The following is a 20,180-nucleotide window of genomic DNA, read 5'->3' as shown; positions in this document are numbered from 1 at the left end:
GAGTTTCTGCAGAAGTTGAAATAATGATGGAAAGAACGAACATTACCCATTAGTTTCATTCTGAGTAGCAACCTTCTTGGGCTGATTCTGCACAGCACCCTGCTAGGTGGCAATTATTGGTGGCAAGTTTGTTAGTGATATGTTAGCATTAATATCTCAAGACACAATTTGTTTCTCAGTCTCTGGCTATACAGCTACGTAATGTTTTCTTTTGCCTTTTAGATATACTATTTATTCACCCAAAGATGGACAACCATGCATGGACCATGACAGACAAACTGGGGAGGTAAGAAATATTTAACTTCTAATGACATACTGTCTTTGAACTTAGAAGGAACTGAGAAGGAAAAGCAGGGAATGGCTGGATCTGTTGCACCTCAGCGGGGTTTCACCTTGCTCACAGTACCCACCAAGAAACCAAAAGTCAAAGTCAAAACAGTTTTTTAAGAAAACACATATTAAAAAGGGCAAAACACCATGGAGGAAGTAAAGGGCAAATACCAAGAGTTAATATAGAAGACAAATGTCACTGCAAAAAGCCCGGTCAAACTGTTCACAGAAAACAATCCAAAGGCAGGATAAATCCCAAAACAAGGCTTAAAACAGGAACATGAATCCTTAGGCAAATCCAGAAAACAAGGAGCAAAACTTGAACATGAATCCCAAAATATTCCATGAAACAAGGTGCCAGAACATGAGCTTAAACCTTGGGTCTTGAACTAAGGCTTGAACAAGGAACGAGATTGGAGGACTTCACATGAATAGTGACGTTGTTAGATCTAAAATCCCAACAAAGCTCTCTCTGCCTTAAGGACTACAAAGCATGAACATATTCCTCTGACCTTGAGGGGCCCGCTTCTGTCTAGCTCTCTCACAAATTCTTTCTGATCTTCTGTACCTGAATGCCTCCCTCCTCAGAGCTGGTCTCGAATGTGTATCCAAGTCAACTATTCCCCCGATGAGCTTTCACACTGAGACTCAAAAACAGCATTTTGCTCTAACACCTTCTCGGCTGCATCTGATTCCAGCATTCTCTCAGGCCCTGAAACTGCATCTGGTCCCAGCATTTTTTCAGACTCTGAAACCCCAAACCCCTCATCTTCATCAGGTTGAACCACAACAGGACGTTAACGTGTACCAAATAGAAAACCATGGGAAATGGTACATGGACTTGTAAGAGGAAATGAGTTTTCAAGGAAATCATCTCCACATTCTCTTTGACTGTTGGGTTCCATTTCTCTTTACATATGGTACAATGGCTTTCATTTCAGTCAGGGTTTGGACACAGTTTTAGCACTGAGTCACTTTGGGTTTTCTTTGAAAGTTGACCCTGTATTGTATTTGTATTAATGTTCCTTGACCTCTCAGTGACTTTATATACTACCAATTACAGTATTCTTCTGGAGTGGATTTCTGAGTTGGGAATTATGGCAGTCTTTACAGTAGTTCTGCTCTTCCTTACAAGGTTAGCTGTTGATGGAACATATTGTTTGATCTCACTGGAAGCTTCATGCAGGCTTCCATATGAAATTTTGGGTTTCTGCCCTTGTCCTCCATGCTGTTTAATATCATCATGAAAGGACTAATTTGAAATCATCTGCATGTTTAGTTTCTCCCTTACGTTGCAAATAGATGTGATGATGAATATCCTGAGTTTTGCATCCTTTGTTAAATATGCTTTCTAATCTTTGGATAAATGGATCATGTATGTTTTTTATATACTGCTTTTTTGGTATTTAATTTAAAAAACCAGTACAGAATGAGATAAACATAATGTGGAAAGAACAAAATAAACTACACCAACATTTTATGGTATATTTCTTAAATATAAATTAATATTTGCAGAAAGACAAGTCTGGCCTGAACCTGTCATACCAGAATATATTCTTATTTATCTTTAATATCTAAAAGAGAACCTAAAGGGGATTAGGCAAAATATACATATAATATTAGGATCTGCATGCTGAAATTTTAAGAGTTTATAAGTAGATACAGGCAGTTCCTAAGATACAAATATCCGACTTACCAAGGGGTAAGTCGGATATTTCTATCTTGTTTAGAATGGGGTGAGGCAACAGGAAGTGAGAAAAATCTATCCCTCAAAAGGGAAGTTCGCTCCTATTAGAGTTGTCATGGGGAAAAGGTGTCTCAGCTGAAGCTTCCTCACCAATCCTTGTTTCCACAACAAGCCAAATTTTTCAAAATCCAATCATCATAGGGACAGAAAGTATGAAGAAATCTTTTGAACAGGGGCACAGACAGCAAAACAAACATTGCAAAGGGGTTAACCCTTCCCTATGGTATCCAAAGCATGTATATATGTATGTGTGTGTGTGTGTGTGTGTGTGTAAAAGATGTGCCCGCCCACATGTTGCTTGGCATAGTCCTAAGTGGGTTTTTGTTTGTGGAAGCAAGTATGAATGTTGTAATTAGTCACCTTGATTAGGATTGAGTGGCCTTGCAGCTTCAAAGCCTGGTTGTTTCCTCCTTGGGGGAATCTTTTATTGGGATGTGTTTATTGGCCCTGATTGTTTTCTGTCTGGTATTTCCCTGTTTTCTGAGTGTTGTTCTTTATTTACTGGCCTGGTTGTAGAGTTTTATAATGCTGGGTGCCTGGTTTTATTCATTGTAATGGTTCACAGCAACCCAATAAAATAATTGAAATAATAATAATAATAATAATAATAATAATAATAATAATAATAATAATGACTCTGAGGTGGAGGTGTGCAGAGAAAGAGGGCAATTAGCATTGAATGGCCTTGTAGTTTCAAAGCTGGGCTGATTCATTCCTGGGGAAATCCTTTGTTGGGAGGTGATTAGCTGGCTCTGATTGTTTCCTGTCTGGAATTCTCCTGTTTTCAGAGTGTTGTTCTTTTTTTACTGTCCTGGTTGCAGAGTTTTGTAATGCTGGGTGCCTGGTTGTATTCATTGTCATGGTTCACAGCAACCTAATAATAATAATAATAATAATAATAATAATAATAATAATAATGACTTTGAGGTGGAGGGTGTGCAGAGAAAGAGGGCAATTAGCATTGAATGGCCTTGTAGTTTCAAAGCCTGACTGATTCCTCCCTGGGGGAATAGTTTGTTGGGAGGTGTTAGCTGGTCCTGATTGTTTCCTGTCTGGGATTCCCCTGTTTTCAGAGTGTTGTTCTTTATTTACTGTCCTGATTGTAGAGATTATATTGTTCTATTTTATTATAGCACAGTAATTTTATATATTATATTTATAATCTTGTATTATTTTATTTAAACTGGATTATATGAGGCCCCTTCTGCATTGAACTGAATTATATGGTAGTGTGGACTCAAAATAATCCAGTTCAAAGCCAATACTGTGGATTATATGCCTTGGCATTCTGGGTTAGATAGCTGTGTGGAAGGGCCTTGAATCTACACTGCCATATAATTAAGTTCAAATCAGATAATCTGTATTTTATGTGCAGTGTGGAAGAGGCCTAAGTGAACCTTCAGCCATTGTGGCTGAGGGGGTTGCTAGGACACAAAGTGAGCGTGGCCTAAAGGGGGCGGGGTCTACCCTCCTGACTGGAAGCCAGGGGGAGAACGGCGCTTCCTTGTCTTCTGTAATTTGGACTTTATTTTTCTAGGTTTTTTGATGGAAAGACATAGATTTGATGACTATGTCTTTTGTGGCCAAATTTGGTGTGATTTGGTTCAGTGGTTTTGTTGTTTACTCCATGGGAAAACGCACATTACATTTTTTTATATATAGACTAGCTGTGCCCGGCCACGCATTGCTGTGGCGAAGTCTGGTGGTATGGGAAATAAAGTATTGAGGAATTGGTGGTAGTTAAGGTAAAGGGTAAACGTTTTCCCCTGACATTAAGTCCAGTCATGTCTGACTCTGGGGGTTGGTGCTCATCTCCATTTCTAAGCCGAAGAGCCGGCTTATCCAACATTCACTTATACAATGTTCTGGATTATCCAACGCAGTCTGCCTTTTCGTAATCAATGTTTTTGTAGTCAGTGTTTTAAATTCATTGTGATATTTTAGTGGTAAATTTGTAAATACAGTACAGCAGAGTCTCACTTATCCAACATAAACAGGCCAGCAGAATGTTGGATAAGCGAATATGTTCGATAATAAGGAGGCATTAAGGAAAAGCCTATTAAACATCAAATTAGGTTATGATTTTACAAATTAAGCACCAAAACATCATGTTAGACAACAAATTTGGCAGAAAAAGTAGTTCAGTATGCAGTAATGCTATGTAGTAATTACTGTATTTATGAATTTAGCACCGAAATATCACGATATATTGAAAACATTGACTACAAAAATGCATTGGATAATCCAGAACGTTGGATAAGCGAGTGTTGGATAAGTGAGACTCTATTGTAATTACTACATAGCATTACTGCGCATTGAACTACTTTTTCTGTCAAATTTGTTGTATAATATGATGTTTTGGTGCTTAATTTGTATAATGATTACCTAATTTGATGTTTAATCGGCTTTTCCTGAATCCCTTCTTATTATCCAATATATTCACTTATCCTGCCGGCCTGTTTATGTTGGATAAGTGAGGCTCTACTGTATATTGATAATCTTAAATTATCTGCTTAGAACTGGATTATATGAGGCCCCTTCTTCACAGCTGTATAAAATGCACACTGAAGTGGATTATATGGTAGTGTGGAGTCAAGATAATCCAGTGCAAAGCAGATAACATAAGATTATAAATGGGTTATATAGCTGTGTGGAAGGGCCTTGAGTCTACACTGCCATCTACACTTGAGTCTACACTGCCAGTGCAAATTAGATAATCTGTGGAAGAAGCCTAAGTGAGGCCTAAATCTGCCTGTCCCCTTGGCTGAGTTGGTTGCTAGGAGACCAAGTGGGCAGAGATTAGTCCTCTAACTGGCAGCAATTGGATAAAAACAATTATTCCTTTCCCTCTAATTAGGACTTTATTTTTCTTTTCTTTTTGTTGTATCTTACTGGAGCCGTGGATGATGGGTTGTGTTGTCAAATTTTGAGGTTGGGAGGCCTGTAGTTTTTTTGTTTTGTTGGTCGCCATGATGCCATCACTCATTTATATATATAGATATATGCTATCCAAAGTGTGTGTAGATATGGCTGGAGTTACACTGAAAACTGTACTTGTTCTGACTTACAAACAAATTCAAGTTGACAACAAACCTCCAGAATCTATCTTGTTCATAACTTGGGGATTGACTGTAGCGGAGTTAGTTATTCAGAGGGAAAAGAAAACTTACTACATTATAAGAATACATGCTTTGGAGGGAGGCTGTTAGAATTCTGGTTTCTGTTCTCATATCTGGTACATTCCACTTTCTTCATGAGACATGCTGAAAGTTTTGTTTTTTGAAATAGATGGGCCATTCCTTAAGTAAGCAGGCATTCATTAGAAGGATTAGAACTGAGTTGGTATTGAACACATTGATTTTTCCCTCCTTTAATAAATGAAAGCTAGTTTGTCTGATCAGATTCTGAAGTACCCATGGATGCCGGAGATAGAAGTCTTGAACTCACTGTTTGTCTATTGGCCCTTAGGGTGTAGGACCTCAAGAATATACCCTGATCAAAATGAAGGTGGTAGAACCTTACCCTGTGAAGTTAAGGTAAGTTTCTAGGGTAATATTTGTTCTTCAAATTAGGAAGAACTCTCAAATACTTTGAAGTTTTTTGTAGAAATTTTACAAAATGTATGTATTGAGCTATTTCCTACCCCTGATAAAATCTTACTTTTTCTAGATAACAGATAAAAACACACGCAGATAAAAACTTACAAAAATCATTGTAGAAATGTAAAATATTTCTAGCATTTAAACTGTTTAAAGCATATCCTTGAGAAGGTAGAACATACACTTCTTGTGAGGGTTACTTGCGCTGAATTGAGCTGTAGTGGTCGTTATGTAGGGAGCTCTATATTCCAGACCCCACTGAGCCATAAAACTGGTGGGGGTCATCTTAGGCCACATTGTATCTTAGCTTGACCTACGCCCTGGCGTGGTTGAAAGATCAATCAGGAAAAAGGAGAGCCGTGTATGTCACCTTGAGATTGCCAGTGGAAAGATGAATACAGCAAAACAAACATTTAAACATACGGTATATTACTTCTGAGTAGGTATGCCAAGGAATGTACTATTTAGTATAAGTCAGACCAAGAACAATGCTTGATTATTGATTGTGTATACAGACTTCTGTATAATTGTCCCCTAATTTTCGAAATCTCTCTTGTTGTCACTCTTTTAACTGTTCTAAATTATATCCTGAACTATATTTTCAACATGTGATTCATTCTTTTGATTGCATGCTGCATTTTTGTCTCTCATCAATTTGGCACACTGTTTTTCCCACCTCAGGTGCCTTCCCAATCCTTTTAGTTGACTCAGCACCATCTTTATTCTTTTAGTTGACTCAGCACCATCTTGTGTACCGAATTGCATTTGCAAACTTAAAAAAGAACTAGATTCTGTTTATCAACCATTTCCACTTTTCGACTGTGCTGTGATCCTTAATGTGTTGAATAAGTGGGGGATATTTGTATATGTGTATTCACAGAAGTTATGTTAGTTGAGGAGAAAAATGGACCAGATTGTTGTGGATGGAACCAACTAGATTACTGCTTCTTGGTATTAATCTGAATATAAATTAGTATATCTTAGTTGCGTTCCTAGATTAATTGAAACAAATTTAAGAATGCTTGCTTCATAGGTAATGACACATATAAAGGGACTAGCTGTGCCCGGCCACGCGTTGCTGTGGCAAAGTGGTGGTGGTATCGGTTAAAACTTGTTGTGGAATTTTTATTTGACGTTATTTGTATTTTTTTAAATTAATTTTATTGTCACTTATCTTTTTTATTTATTATATTTTATTATTTTGTTGTATTATTTTTAGTCATTTTGTTATAGTATTTTATTGTATTAATTATTTTAGTGTTTTTTATAATTTTTTATTGTCTTATTTGTATTTTTTTATCATTATTTTATTAACACTGGGCTGAGTGGGTTGCTAGGAGACCAAGTGGGTGGAGCTTAGCCTTGTAACTGGCAGCAATTGGATAAAAACTATTATTCCTCTCCCTCTAATTAGGACTTTATTTTTCTTTTCTTTTTGTTGTATCAACCTAGAGGCATGGATGAGGGGTTGTGATGTCAATTTTCGAGGTTGTGGGGTGTTTACTTTTGTTGTTTTGTCCGCTGCCCTGATGCCATCACTCTTTTATATATATAGATATTGGCACTAGATTATAGAATTTGTTTTTTGTAAAATGCTGGATTTTGTTCTTTGAGCATTGTGTTTTTTTCTAAACTATTTTCCTGAACTCCCTTTCCTTTCTTTTGCAGTGGCCTTAAGGGAAAGAATATTTTTTTGGTAGCTGCAACTCTCAGACCAGAGACCATGTTTGGGCAAACTAATTGTTGGGTTCGCCCTGACATGAAGTATATTGGTTTTGAGACCCTGAATGGGGATATTTTTATTTGCACGCAGAGAGCTGCCAGGAATATGTCCTATCAAGGCTTTACAAAGATAAATGGAGTAGTGCCTGTTGTGAAGGAACTGATGGGAGAGGTGAGCATCATGACCAAAGTGATTTAAAGGGCTGGGGGTTGTGTCCATGGATTGGGAAGAGAGTGCTGAAGAATGTTTACAAAGGAATGCTGTGTGTCATTTCTCACCTTCACCTTGAAATTTAATTCCCATGGTCTCTGCCTCATATCATGGTATCACAGTATTCACCTTGAAACATGGTATATGGGTTGTTAAAATATATTGTGTTAAAGGACAAATTCCTATGCTGAAACATAACATTTTGCAAAAAATGTTTAGGGAGAGAAATTCACCATTTAATGCTTCACTTTGCCCTTGTGGCTGCATTATAATCTGGTCTGATCTGTGGGTGTTTTTCCTGCTGCCTCTGACCTTTTCTGTGAAAAGAAGAATCAATTAAACCTTTGTGAATAGAAAAAGTTGAACCTAGAGCTGATATGGAAAGCACTAGGACATTTCCTTTCCCTCCTTTCCCAGTCTTTGTGCCACTTCCTGCTCCTATGCCTGACGGATCTTTTGTAACTGGATAGTCCATCCCATTGCAATACATTTTGTGAGAATCCACCTGGGAGCAATGAGAAGTGTGTAACTCCTATTTGATATGTACATTTTATGTCTTGTGATCTAAGTTTTTATACTACCCTCATTATATCTTAATTACAAGTATTTATAAATGGCTTACATTACACAGTATGTGGAATAAATAATATCACATATACATACAACATGAAACACTATGCAAAATCAGTGTATCATGCCCATGTTATCTAATAATATATAGCAGACATGGGCAAACCATGGCCTTGGGCTCCTTCCTTTGACCCTCCTTTGCCTTGACCCCCCTCTCAGCATGTGTATGAGGCATCCTGCTATATCTCCAGGCTGAGAGGAGGGCCGAGGCAGAGACACGTGACTGGTGAGAGTTCTCCTGAGCCACGTGTCTCCTCTCAGTCTGGGCCCACGGCAGTCCACTGCATCCACATGCTGAGAAGAGGGCCGAGGCAGATGAGGGCTGGAGGAAAGGGCTCAAGGGGCTGCCCTCCGGAGCTCTTGCCAGCCATGTGTATCCTTCTTGGAGTCTGGGACTACAGCAGGTCGCAGGAGAGCTGTGACTGGTGAGAGCCTTCTGGAACTTGCCAACTGCATGTCTCTTTCCCCTTTGAGTCTGGGGCTGCAGCAGGCCGCAGTGTCCCTAGGCTAAGAGGAGAACTGTCCTCCACAACAATCCCCCTGGTCTCTCCCCCCCCCCATGGCAACTGCCCTCAGCCTCCCCCTCCCCGCTGCCCACTGCACTGCCCTGCCCCGCAGGGCAGCATCCCAAAAAAGTTTGCCCGTGCCTGATATATAGTATACATTTACTTGTTTCTGCTTCAACTACAAGTAATCATTTAATCTTAACCTGTTTCAATTCTGCTTCTCTCTTGTGTAGGACATTCTTGGGGCTCCACTTTCTGCTCCTCTAACATCCTACAAAGTCATCTATACCCTTCCTATGTTGACTATTAAGGAAGACAAAGGTGAGGTTGCTAGATCTTCATCTATATTATTTTCAGGTTTTGCGTTAGTTGGGTTACTTTTTACTGAACTAATGAGCATCAAAGTGATATGTTTTGCAAGCACCTTTCTGTATTGCCATTCTTGTAACAACATTCTTCCAGTACTTTGCGGTGAACTGTGAACCCCAGTCCGATATTGTCCTCTTGGGGCACCCATGAAGGCAATAGGCATGTTGTATTAACATCTTCACCAACTGTATGCTTGGAATCTTTTTTCAGTGGCACAAAGTGAGACTGTTTAGAGAACAAGTCCATAATAGTCCAGATAGTAGTGAACCCTTTGCTATCAGGTAACTCCACAATGAAGTCGATTGCAATGTGTTTCCAGGATCTAGAAGGGTTGGCTACTGGTTGCAGTAATCCCCTTGGTTTCCCAATCAGCTGTTTAGCCCTTGCACACATGGCACACTCTTGTACATAGCTCTTTACATCTTCCCAGATTTTCAGCCACCAAAACTGCTGAGACACTAATTGCAATTGTTGTAGACATATCATTGCTTCAGAACAAACTTAAAATAAGAGCTGTATTAAGTTGTGAAAACTAAGATGTGAGTGAAAGATACAATATTCTTAGCCCTCCTGGTCTACTTAAAATTGTGGCTGGTTTTCTCTTTCCATTTCTATTTCAAACATGTATTAAGCTCTATAGAAATAAATATTAGCCAGTGATATTTGCTTCAAAATGCAATTGTTCTTTTATGTGTGTGTTGCTCTAACAGAAAATTGGATAAAACCTATGTTTTGTCAATATTTCTTGTAAGGCACCGGTGTGGTTACAAGTGTCCCATCTGATTCTCCAGATGACATTGCAGCCCTGAGAGACTTAAAAAAGAAACAGGTGAGCCTCTTTAAACCTGAAAAGGTCTTGATTTTCGAGAAGCTGGTGAGTGAGTCATACAGATTTTAGAGATACCAGCACAAACATTTTAAAAATACAATAAGCCCTCTGGCTCTGTGGGGTTTCAGTTCCAGAACTATCAATGGAGGCAAAAAAAGAAAGCGGATGATGGCATCCTGTATTATTAAATGGCACCAACTATTGTGTTGATACTTCAGCACATCCTTATTTACATCACCCCCATTTTATGTATATGATAATCTGTAGTTGATGGAAATTACAGTTACCAAACCACTGGATCTGGGGTGTCCAATGTTAATACACCATGAGTAAAATGTTATTTTAATAGTCTGAAGGTTGAATGCATCTTCTGTCAACAGAATCCCATCTCTTGAGCAGGTATACAATATGGGCTAGACTGAATCCTGAACCTACATGTAGTACAACAAAAAAGTATGCTTTAGCTTGATTGTGGCAAATATATTCATTGTTGTCTTAGCTAATTAGCTAATAATGAAAATAGTGTGCACAGTGTTTTTTCAGCTGAAAAATTGTGGGTGTTTCTTGAACATACAGTTTAGCAGGCTAGTAGGGCTTTCCATCCTTCAGAGCATTAACCCTGTTAACATTTTAGTCATTGGGATATCTTTATTTATTTACAGCATTTATATTCCGCCTTTCTCACCCCGAAGGGGACTCAGGGGACTCACATTACACATATAGGCAAACATTCAATGCCTTTTAACATAGACCAAAGACAAGAACAACATGGCTCCGAGCGGGCCTCGAACTCATGACCTCCTGGTCAGAGTGATTCATTGCAGTGATTCATTGCAGCTGCTCTCCAGCCTGCGCCACAGCCCATTTTTGTTTTTGGAAGTTTTTTTTTAATTTCAAAAAATGTTTGGATGATGTAACCTGAAAGAAATCGGAATAGCCAGTTTTGGGGGGAGGGGGAATGTTCTAAAGGCTTCATGTAGTCCATGAGTCACACAGTTTTCATGCTTGGAACAGAAGAGTGATTTCTCCCCTCTGAATAATGGTATGTTATTATCTGTAGGCTTTTTAAAAATGCAGCTGTTCTACAGTTTATTGGGCTTCTTTTTGTTGATGAAAACATCAATTGGTTACCTTAACAAAAGCCCACTTTATATTAGATTGTTGTAAATTTGATTTTTACATTTGATTTCTAATTTCTTCATAGCCCTTCCGAGCAAAGTATGGCATTAAAGATGACATGGTCCTCCCATTTGAACCAGTAAGTGCAGCAGACAATGATTTTTGTTGAATGGTTATCAACATTATCTCTAATAGTAGATGTATATTTTCGTGTTAAATCCTTTGTGCACATAATCTTTACATTCTATGTAGACAAACCAGCATGGCATTCATTTATCCCCCTCCCACAATAATCATAGTTTAGATCAGCGCTTCATAAACCTTTTCCATTCGCAACCCCTTTCCATCTGAGAAATTTTTTTGTGTCCCCATGTATATAGGCATATGAAATAGGTATGAAAATCAAATATTGGCTGATAACAAATCAGCATTTGCAAGGTTTGCTAAACAGGCTGATTTTCCTTTTTGTGGAGTATAGCTGAAGCATTTTTGCAGAGCCCATTGTAAGCACTGCACGTTGTTGCTAACAAATTTGTGTAAATAGGTGGCATTCAGAAAACTTCACAAATTTTTCGTGACCCTAATATTGAGTTAAGGGGACCCCATCTGCGATTAGATCCACTGTTTAAGAAGCAGTGTTTTACGTGACTAATCTGGTTTGTTTTAGGGGCTGTTCTTTGAAGAGCTAGGGTAGGGAACTTGCAGCCCTCTAGTGTGTTGGTGAACTAATACTCAAGGGATCTTTTAGCTAGACTGGTTGAAACTGGTGGAAATCGGAGTTATAAAACACCAGGAGGAGTATAAATCTCACAGCTCTAGCCTAAGGGAGGACAGATTTATATACTAGCCAAGAAGATCTGGCTAGGGAAATCAGAAATGGGCCCCAAAAATTTGGGAAGAAGCATCTGCTGGTACAACATGTAGTTGTTGCCTGTGATTCACATTTTACCAGATCAGTAATTCTGAAGGACTGAGCAATAAGTGCACAAGAAAGCAGAGTATTTTAAATTTGGCATTTTAGGTTTATTTGGTGTTGAAAGTACATCCCCTAAGCCTCTTGTGTGCTCTGCTTGATCTTCCAGCTTGTTGCGGATATGCTGTCTTGAAGGACTCTAATTTTATAGGTTGGCAATTGCTTCATTTTGTAATTTGGAAAGAGTCTATACGAAAAGTAGCTTTATGGCAAGGATTGTTGCTTCACTGAAATGTTGGTGTCTTCTTCCAACTTTTGAGCAGATAAAGGCTGTTCAACCTTAACACAGTTAGACGACATTTACAAATTGTTTCAGATCCCAAAAATTATATCTGTTAGTCCATCCAGAGGACTAAAGAGAAAGTCAGTACTAGTTGTTCTTAAAAATCTGCTGAGCAATCCCATTTGAAAGTCATATCTGTCTGTATGATCTGAGACTCTGTTTTCATTCGGTCTTCTCTTTTTCCTTGTATGGTGCAGGATTAGGGTCAGCAATATTTCATGATGCAAGATTAACAACGAGTGTTACTCTTGAGTAATTTCTGAAACGTGCCTTAGTGATTGTTATATAAGATATTGATTCTTCCAACAATTTTTATCACCAAAGACTAACTTGGTTAGGAAATAACCCTGCATTTGGGTTAACAAAATGCCTGTATTCTAGTTTTACACATACACATACACATCTAATATTCACATTTTTATGCACTATAGATCTAATACAATTATTCACTGGAGTGGAATTAAAATTGGTTTCATTTATCCCCTTCATTTATAGCTTCAGGCCACAGGACTGTAAGCAAGATAATGTACTGTTGATAAACCATCAAGTACAGATTTATTTGAAGGCTACAAGGGTCAACACAGAATTCTCCATAAAACTCTTGATTCACTTGCATGACTGAGAATGACTGCTTTACTATGCTTTTGTATGTTCCCAGGTGCCTGTCATTGAGATCCCTGGCTATGGCCAACTTTCTGCTCCAATGATCTGTGATGAGCTGAAAATCCAGAGTCAAAATGACAGAGAGAAACTAGTCGAAGCCAAGGAAAGACTATACCTAAAAGGATTTTATGAGGGTGTAAGTAAGGTTTTCACAAGGGACATAGAGGAGTTCACTCTTGCACTTTTCTCCTTTGTTGCATTTTGCATTTGCACATATGGACTGTTTCAAGGCTTTACTTGTTTGTTTGGTTGCTTACTTGATCTTAGTCTCTTCCTTCTCATTCTTTAGTATATGACGTGCTCTATTAAATGTCAGGTTTGTTCAGAAGGTCTTTATAGAATAGTGCACTTTGTTCTCTGTTGTTCTTTCTCTGGTAATTTGGGAATATATCAACCCAGGGTTACTCAGTGGTATTCCATTGCCAAGTGGGGATTTGTGCGATTCTTTCCAGAGTTGTAGTCCAACATTTAACCACAATATGACACTTTTTAGCCAGGCATTATAATAAAATGGGCAGGCAACTGATTAAGTGCCAACAAGAGGTTAAAGGCACAATAATAGCAGAGAGGAAGTGGTTCATTAGGATCCTTATAGGATCATTAAACCAGGGAACTGCTCCATGCTTTATTGTATTTACTATATTTGTCTTCTTCTCTTCCCTTCCTGAACTGGAGGAGGTTAGTGTGCATGGCCGTTTCAAGTTGAGTGTCCATGCCACCAGATCTTCCAGACTAGGTTAGTCTGGTAGGAGTCCCCAGTGGTGCACCCTGTTAAACAGCTGAGCTGCTGAACTTGCTGACTAAAAGGTCGGCAGTTCGAATCCGGGGAGCGGAGTGAGCTCTTGCTGTTAGCCTCAACTTCTGCCAACCTAGCAGTTCAATAACATGCAGATGTGAGCAGATCAATAGGCACTGCTTTGACAGGAAGGTAACGGTGCTCCATGCAGTCATGCTGCCACATGACCTAGGAGGTGTCTATGGACAATGCTGGCTCTTCGGCTTAGAAATGGAGATGAGCACCAACCCCCAGAGTTGGACACAACTAGACTTAATGTCAGAGGAAAGCCTTTACCTTTAGGATTGGGCAAAGTGTGGCTGGTGGGCTGCATGTGGCCAACAGTCTGTATATATAGTTCCCTTTATAGTTCCCTGGAGGTCAATGTTTTCCCCTCAGATAGGGCATTTCCATTACACTCCTCCCCCCCCCCCCACAGCAAATGTTGCAGGAGAGGCCTTTCTTTGAAACAAGAAGAGATAGGAGAATGGCTTCCATTTACTTAATGTTGTTCAGTCTAGCCTGGCCTGACATGTCCTGGGACCTAAAAGCATGGCAAAATGCCTCCCTACACCTCCCAGTGGGAGGTGCAGCTCACTAAGGTTTCTGGGAGGGTCTATATAGCTACCCCTGGGCTTTCCCAGCTGTTCATCCTTGGCGTAGGGAACGTTGATCCAATTTGCCAATCCAAGGTGTGAATCGGCAAATGTTTATCTGGGATATGATCAGGGGATTGCTTTAATTTATTATTTGGAACCCTGTAACATGGCAGGCATTGTTTTTTGTCTCGCCCAAAATGTGCCCTTAGCAAATGTAATATGGTCTTTTGTAATATTTGGTAATCACCTTCACGTCTGCATTCTCCTTTTACTAATAAATAACACTTCATATGAGAGAAATTACTTGGCTGTCTTAAATTACACCCAAAAGGAACCTGAATTTTGGGAAATAATGGCATCTGCATTTGTTTGCTGAGAAAGATTCCCTTTCCAGAGAAAACTGAGATGTCCATGGTTGGGCATTCTAAAGAGAGAATGTGGATTGAAGAAGACAGTAATTGTAGAAGGAGCTAGGAAAGCAAGCCAGAGGTTGTGAATACTATGTTTTGGGGAAAAGATTTATTCTAGCTTCTAGGGACGGACTGGGACTGGGGGTGGATTGAATCATTTTTGGGAGGGATCTTCAAAGTGAAGAAGAGTCTTGATGTGCTTGCTGTGGTTTGAGATCTTTTGAGGACAGGAGATATAATGGGGAGAACTAAGAAGACACTGGATTATTGGATTTTTGTGAAGGTATACTGTATATGAACATATGAAGCCATCTTTTAGCAATAAAAGGGAGTAAGGTGGCCTACCTACAAAGCTACAAAATATCCTAAACAAATTGTAACCTCTGGAATTACCACTTTTCAGATAATGCTTGTGGCTGAATTCAAGGGCCAGAAGATTCAAGATGTAAAGAAGATTATTCAGAAGAAGATGGTAGATAATATGTGTAGTGGTTTGTACTGCTTTTTAAAAATATGATGTAGTGACTTCCACAACACTATTTTGTTGGCTTGTTTTTTTTTTTACAGAGTACTGCTTGATTTCTTGGGACAGAACCACAGCCACAAGAATCAAAGCCATACTAAATCAAGTGCTTTGGTTTTGTTGCAAAAAACCCTACAACTTATTACACTTAGCCTATCAAACAGGACAAATACACACAAGACAAATAACAAATAGAACTGAATACAACACTGACAGCAACAAAGCAAACACTAATCTTTCTCACCACCCCCATCCACAGAAACAAGTGTTTAAAAATGGGCTTTCCATACTCCAAGTCACCAATAAAAATAAACATAACACCCACTTCATTTCTTAACTGATATTTAAACATCTGCCTAATACTCATTCATATAAAAATATCAGCTCAGTATTCAAAACCCACAAGTGTTGTCTTCTCTTCTTTTGTGTATGAGATAAAAATTGTTCCCAATCTTTCCTCCCCAGCCCCAAGTACAAAGGAAATAATTATCCAAAGACTTATATCTAATCAAAGTGGATAGTTTGTCCATTTCTGCCATTCCAACTTCAATATCCTATTTTCTTTTATTGGTATTTCCCCATTTTTCAATTTCTGAACACCCAACAATATTGCTGTCAAAGCTATATAGTGTAAATTATTTTGGTTCAAGTTCTTGATCTGAGAATTTGGCCATCTCTATAAAAACAACTCTTGTTTAAACTGTTTTGTAGTCTTAATAATATCTTGCATCACCAATTTTATCTACTGTACTTCCAATATTTTTTAGCTTTGTCACATGTCTACTACATATGATAAATAATTCCTTATTGTTTTTCATATTTTCAACATATATTCCTGGACCCTAAAAGCCCTGTAATCTTGAAAGTCTCTTTTTAGGATCATTGGAAAAAGGAATGTAGCACCACTGCAATAGTTTGTGGTGAGATTTCAGTCTTTAAAGCAGTGGTTCTCAACCTGTGGATCCCCAGATATTTTGGTCCTCAACTCCCAGAAATTGTAACAGCTGATAAACTGGTTGGGATTTCTGGGAGTTGTAGGCCAAAACACCCGGGGACTTACAGGTTGAGAACCACTGCTTTAAAGATTTTGAAAGTAAAATATCATTATAGTTTCCAGAATTTGTCAGTTCTGAATTCTTAATGTACAGTATGATGGTTGAACTGATGCACTTACACATTTTACTCACAAGAGGGCAACTGAAATACTGAGAAGACTGATTCTTTGTTATGAAGGAGGCATCCAGCAGTGAAGTATCTCCCACCAACAAATTCTACAAAAACAACAAAACTGCTCTATTCTTTCTACTTATCATCTACCTATGGATGTTTGGTAAAAGGACAAATATGTTGTGTGTGAGTTGTGTGCCTTCTATTCATTTCCCACTTATGGTGATCCTAATATGACCCTACCACATGTTTTCAAAACATGGCATACGAACGTCCCCACACACTTCATTTTGCTCCCCTAACTTTCATACACATCTTAGAAACATGCCAGCTCCCACCCCCCAAATCAGCTGAAAATGGGCCTGAATTGAAATAGAAAATGAATAATGCCTGGAAAAAAGAAACCAGATTTTTTTTTACAGGGTCTGTGTGCTTTAGCAAGGCAGTCAATATGCAGTTAGTTTTGAGCGGGTTGTTTTGTTTAATAAATCTCCTAGATCTTATTACTTTTAAAGAATCTGAAAACTTGGGGGGATTTCAAAGACTACATGTGTACTATAGTCTATTTCTCTAAGAATACCCTTCGTTCTGGTGGACTTCCTTGTGGCTACTGCATCACCCAGAATCGTATCATAATTGAACATAGTCGTAAATGTGGACAGCATGATCCTAATCTTTGTTTCTACATTTTCTTTCATGCCTTCAGTATTCTACAATACCAATCCTTTCTTTATATTGACAATAACACTTGATTTCACAGGCCCTAATATCTTTACATCAATTTATTTTGTCTTCCTACTCCTCTGGATTTATTTGGCCCAGCTGGATGTAGTCGAGGTGGTTGAGGTCTACATGTCTCCTGTTATGGCGCGAAGAACCAATGCTTATCTAGTTAACTTTATCAATCACTTATTCACAGCCTTCTTCACTGACATGCCTCTTTCAGAAATACATACCGCCTAGACTGTTCCTGATAATGCCATCAGATATTGCAGATGAGAATCTTTTGCACCTGTGGAGGCGGGCTTTTGCAGAAGAGCACTACTGCCACTTCTTCCGTTTTTCTGCCAGTTTTTCACCACACATCCTCTTAATTTAGGTTAGCTTGTACATATCCCATGATTAGATTCCTCCTCAATGAACAGAGAGTGGAAAGTTATGATCCCTTCTGGTTTAGTCTGGTGGAGGCATCCAAGCCACATCCTGATTCACATGTGGTCTAGTCTGAAGTCTTAGCTTTCGCAGCATCTGTCCTATTGCACCTGGAGCTAAGCCCAATAAAAGATCAAACTCTCTGTCCTGTTGCCATCCCTACAGGTTATACTTGCTTCCATGCTTGGTCCTGGGGTGGTACATGGTAGAAGTGGAATGTATGAGGAACCATGCAGTTCACCCCATTTCCTTTTAATGAATACCATTATTAATAGAGGTGGTCAAGTGTACTAACAGTTTAGGTGACATGAACTGTAAAGGTCTGGGGTCTCTTTTGCTCTGTCAGTGCACACTACACATAGCACTTACACCAGGAGCATATGAAAAGTTTGGCTGTTCATAATTTTGCCTGACAACTCCCATTATTCCCTCTCAGTATTGTTAGAAGTGAGGTATTGTAGAAATTGTAGTAGAGGGCCACCTCTGACTTCCCTAATACAGTTGTAGAAGGTATAAATGTTAATAAGTCCATTTTGTGAGGGTTAGCCGCTTTCACTTTTAGAATAATTGATCTTTGCTATCTGTAGGTCTGCTGAAAATATAGTAGAGAAACTTTCACGTGCTTCCACCCAGTGAATTAGATTTGTTTCCAGCATGGGCTGGGTCCTAGCTCACTGTTTCTTTTTGTTTGAACTGAGATTTAGAAACCTAGTCCTACCTCATATACTAACAGAATTCAATGACACAATTTTGAAATCCTAAAAAGCATCCCTTTAGGGCGATGGGTAGTGGATGGGAAGATATTTGAAGTCAGATGAATAGCCTTATTCAAAACCAAATCAAGTTTGCTTTATCAAGTCAGATTATCTATGCCCATGCTTAGGGGCCCTCACTGGCACAGCGGGTTAAACCTCTGAGCTGCTCAACTTACTGACCAAAAGGTCAGTGGTTTGAATCCAGGGAGCAGAGTGAGCTCCTGCTGTTAACCCCAGCTTCTGCCAACCTAGCAGTTCGAAAACATGCAAGTGTGAGTAGATCGATAGGTATCGCTCCAGCGGGAAGATAACAGTGTTCCATGTAGTCATGCCAACCACATGATCTTGGAGTTGTCTACAGACAACGCTGGCTCTTCAGCTTAGGAGATAAGCACCAACCCCCAGAGTCGGACACGACTTAGACTTAATGTCAGGGGGAAACCTTTACCTTTTTATGCCTATGCTTAACCTGTTTCTCTCTGTCCATGTGCCAAGAACATGGGAGGGCTCTAGATATTCTTGATCCATAGCCAGCACAGAATTCCCCTCAACCTCTTTTTTTTCTTCTTTTTTTTCTGTCCCCTGAGGTCAGGAAAACACTGACTGAATCCTCATGGAAGCTTGATATTGGAAGCCTTCCCCTCTGGATGTGGATGTTACTCTTTACTCTTAGGTCCCTTCTATGCTGCCATATTAAATGTAGATTATCTGCTTTGAAGTGGATTATATGGTAGTGTAGACTCATATAATCGAGTTCAAAGCAGATAATCTAGTTTATCTGATTTGATTATCTGGATTATGTGGCAGTGTAGAAGGGGCCATAGAGGGGGAAATTTGAAATTTCCTGTAATTCCTCAGTTGACCTCTCATGATAACCTCAAGGTAGCACCTGAAGAAGCTTATTAGTTAAATGGAATTGAGTGTATTTGCTTGGCTAAAGCCACTTGTTTATTCTGTAAAACATATTTTTGTTGTCTCACCTTTGTAATCCTCTTCCTTCTAGGGTGAAGCTATGATCTATATGGAGCCAGAAAAACAAGTCATGTCAAGATCTGCCGATGAGTGTGTGGTGGCTCTTTGTGATCAATGGTGAGTTGGGAATCAACATACAGCTACGTTAGTTGCATGTTTCCCACTTTGCTGTAACTGTTTTCCCCTGACTTTAGGTACTTGGATTATGGTGAAGAAACATGGAAGAAACAGACTCATGAATGCCTGAAAAATCTTGAAATGTAAGTTATGGGGAGCAAGAACAGAAAAACCATGGATTAAAATAGAGCCAGGGGACACAGTAAAGATGAATGCTCTTTTCTTTTCAGATTTTGTGAAGAGACAAGAAGAAATTTTGAAGCTACTCTAGACTGGCTGCAGGAACATGCATGTTCAAGAACATATGGATTAGGTAGGAAGAGCATGCAATGTTGTTCAGGAGTACTACTGTTTGATATGACTCATTTCGTTTTTAAAAAATCTGCAATATACTGTATAATGACATATAGTAAGACAATGGATGCAGCAAAGTGAGCCATATGATGTCAGATCATGATGTTGCTCAGTTTTTCATCTATAGATTCCCAGCTCTTAAATGGAAGTGCAGATTCATTACTGATCAGGACATTATTAGTTCAACTTCCTGTAGAAACCAATCATGTTCCTTTCAGGTTTCCCTTCAGAGCAGCCTCACCTTCCAACATAGTGATTTTCAGATGATGCCTGGTGAACCATCTTAATCTGAAATGTAGAAAGTATTATACTTATTACTGATAACTAAGGCATTCAATAACTATCATCCCAATAATTGCTGTTTTAATTTCCCCA

General features: G+C 39.0%; 1 protein-coding gene across 1 annotated transcript; it reads left to right on the top strand.

The window, feature by feature from the left end:
- The first annotated feature begins 227 nt into the window (after positions 1–227).
- LOC134294714 (leucine--tRNA ligase, cytoplasmic-like) lies at positions 228–19,736 on the top strand. Its single transcript, XM_062966337.1, has 11 exons — positions 228–286; positions 5,546–5,613; positions 7,345–7,570; positions 8,979–9,066; positions 9,867–9,943; positions 11,148–11,201; positions 12,977–13,117; positions 15,169–15,256; positions 19,366–19,451; positions 19,529–19,594; positions 19,682–19,736. The coding sequence occupies exons 1-9, from the start codon at positions 260–262 to the stop codon at positions 19,368–19,370; spliced, it is 774 nt and encodes a 257-aa protein (XP_062822407.1). The 5' UTR covers positions 228–259; the 3' UTR covers positions 19,371–19,451; positions 19,529–19,594; positions 19,682–19,736.
- The last annotated feature ends 444 nt before the right edge of the window (positions 19,737–20,180 follow it).

Source organism: Anolis carolinensis, unplaced genomic scaffold (assembly GCF_035594765.1).
Source record: "Anolis carolinensis isolate JA03-04 unplaced genomic scaffold, rAnoCar3.1.pri scaffold_19, whole genome shotgun sequence".
NCBI lineage: Eukaryota > Metazoa > Chordata > Lepidosauria > Squamata > Dactyloidae > Anolis > Anolis carolinensis.
Note: the sequence above shows the minus strand (reverse complement) of the source record. Positions and strands in the feature narration are given on the sequence as shown.

What these genes read in the sequence shown, in the direction of transcription:
- LOC134294714 (XM_062966337.1), top strand. Translation starts at nt 260, where the DNA reads ATGGACCATGACAGACAAACTGGGGAG. An exon ending in ATGACAGACAAACTGGGGAG is followed by an intron (nt 287 to 5,545) that starts GTAAGAAATATT and finishes ATTGGCCCTTAG; the next exon opens with GGTGTAGGACCTCAAGAATA. An exon ending in TAAAAGGATTTTATGAGGGT is followed by an intron (nt 13,118 to 15,168) that starts GTAAGTAAGGTT and finishes ACCACTTTTCAG; the next exon opens with ATAATGCTTGTGGCTGAATT.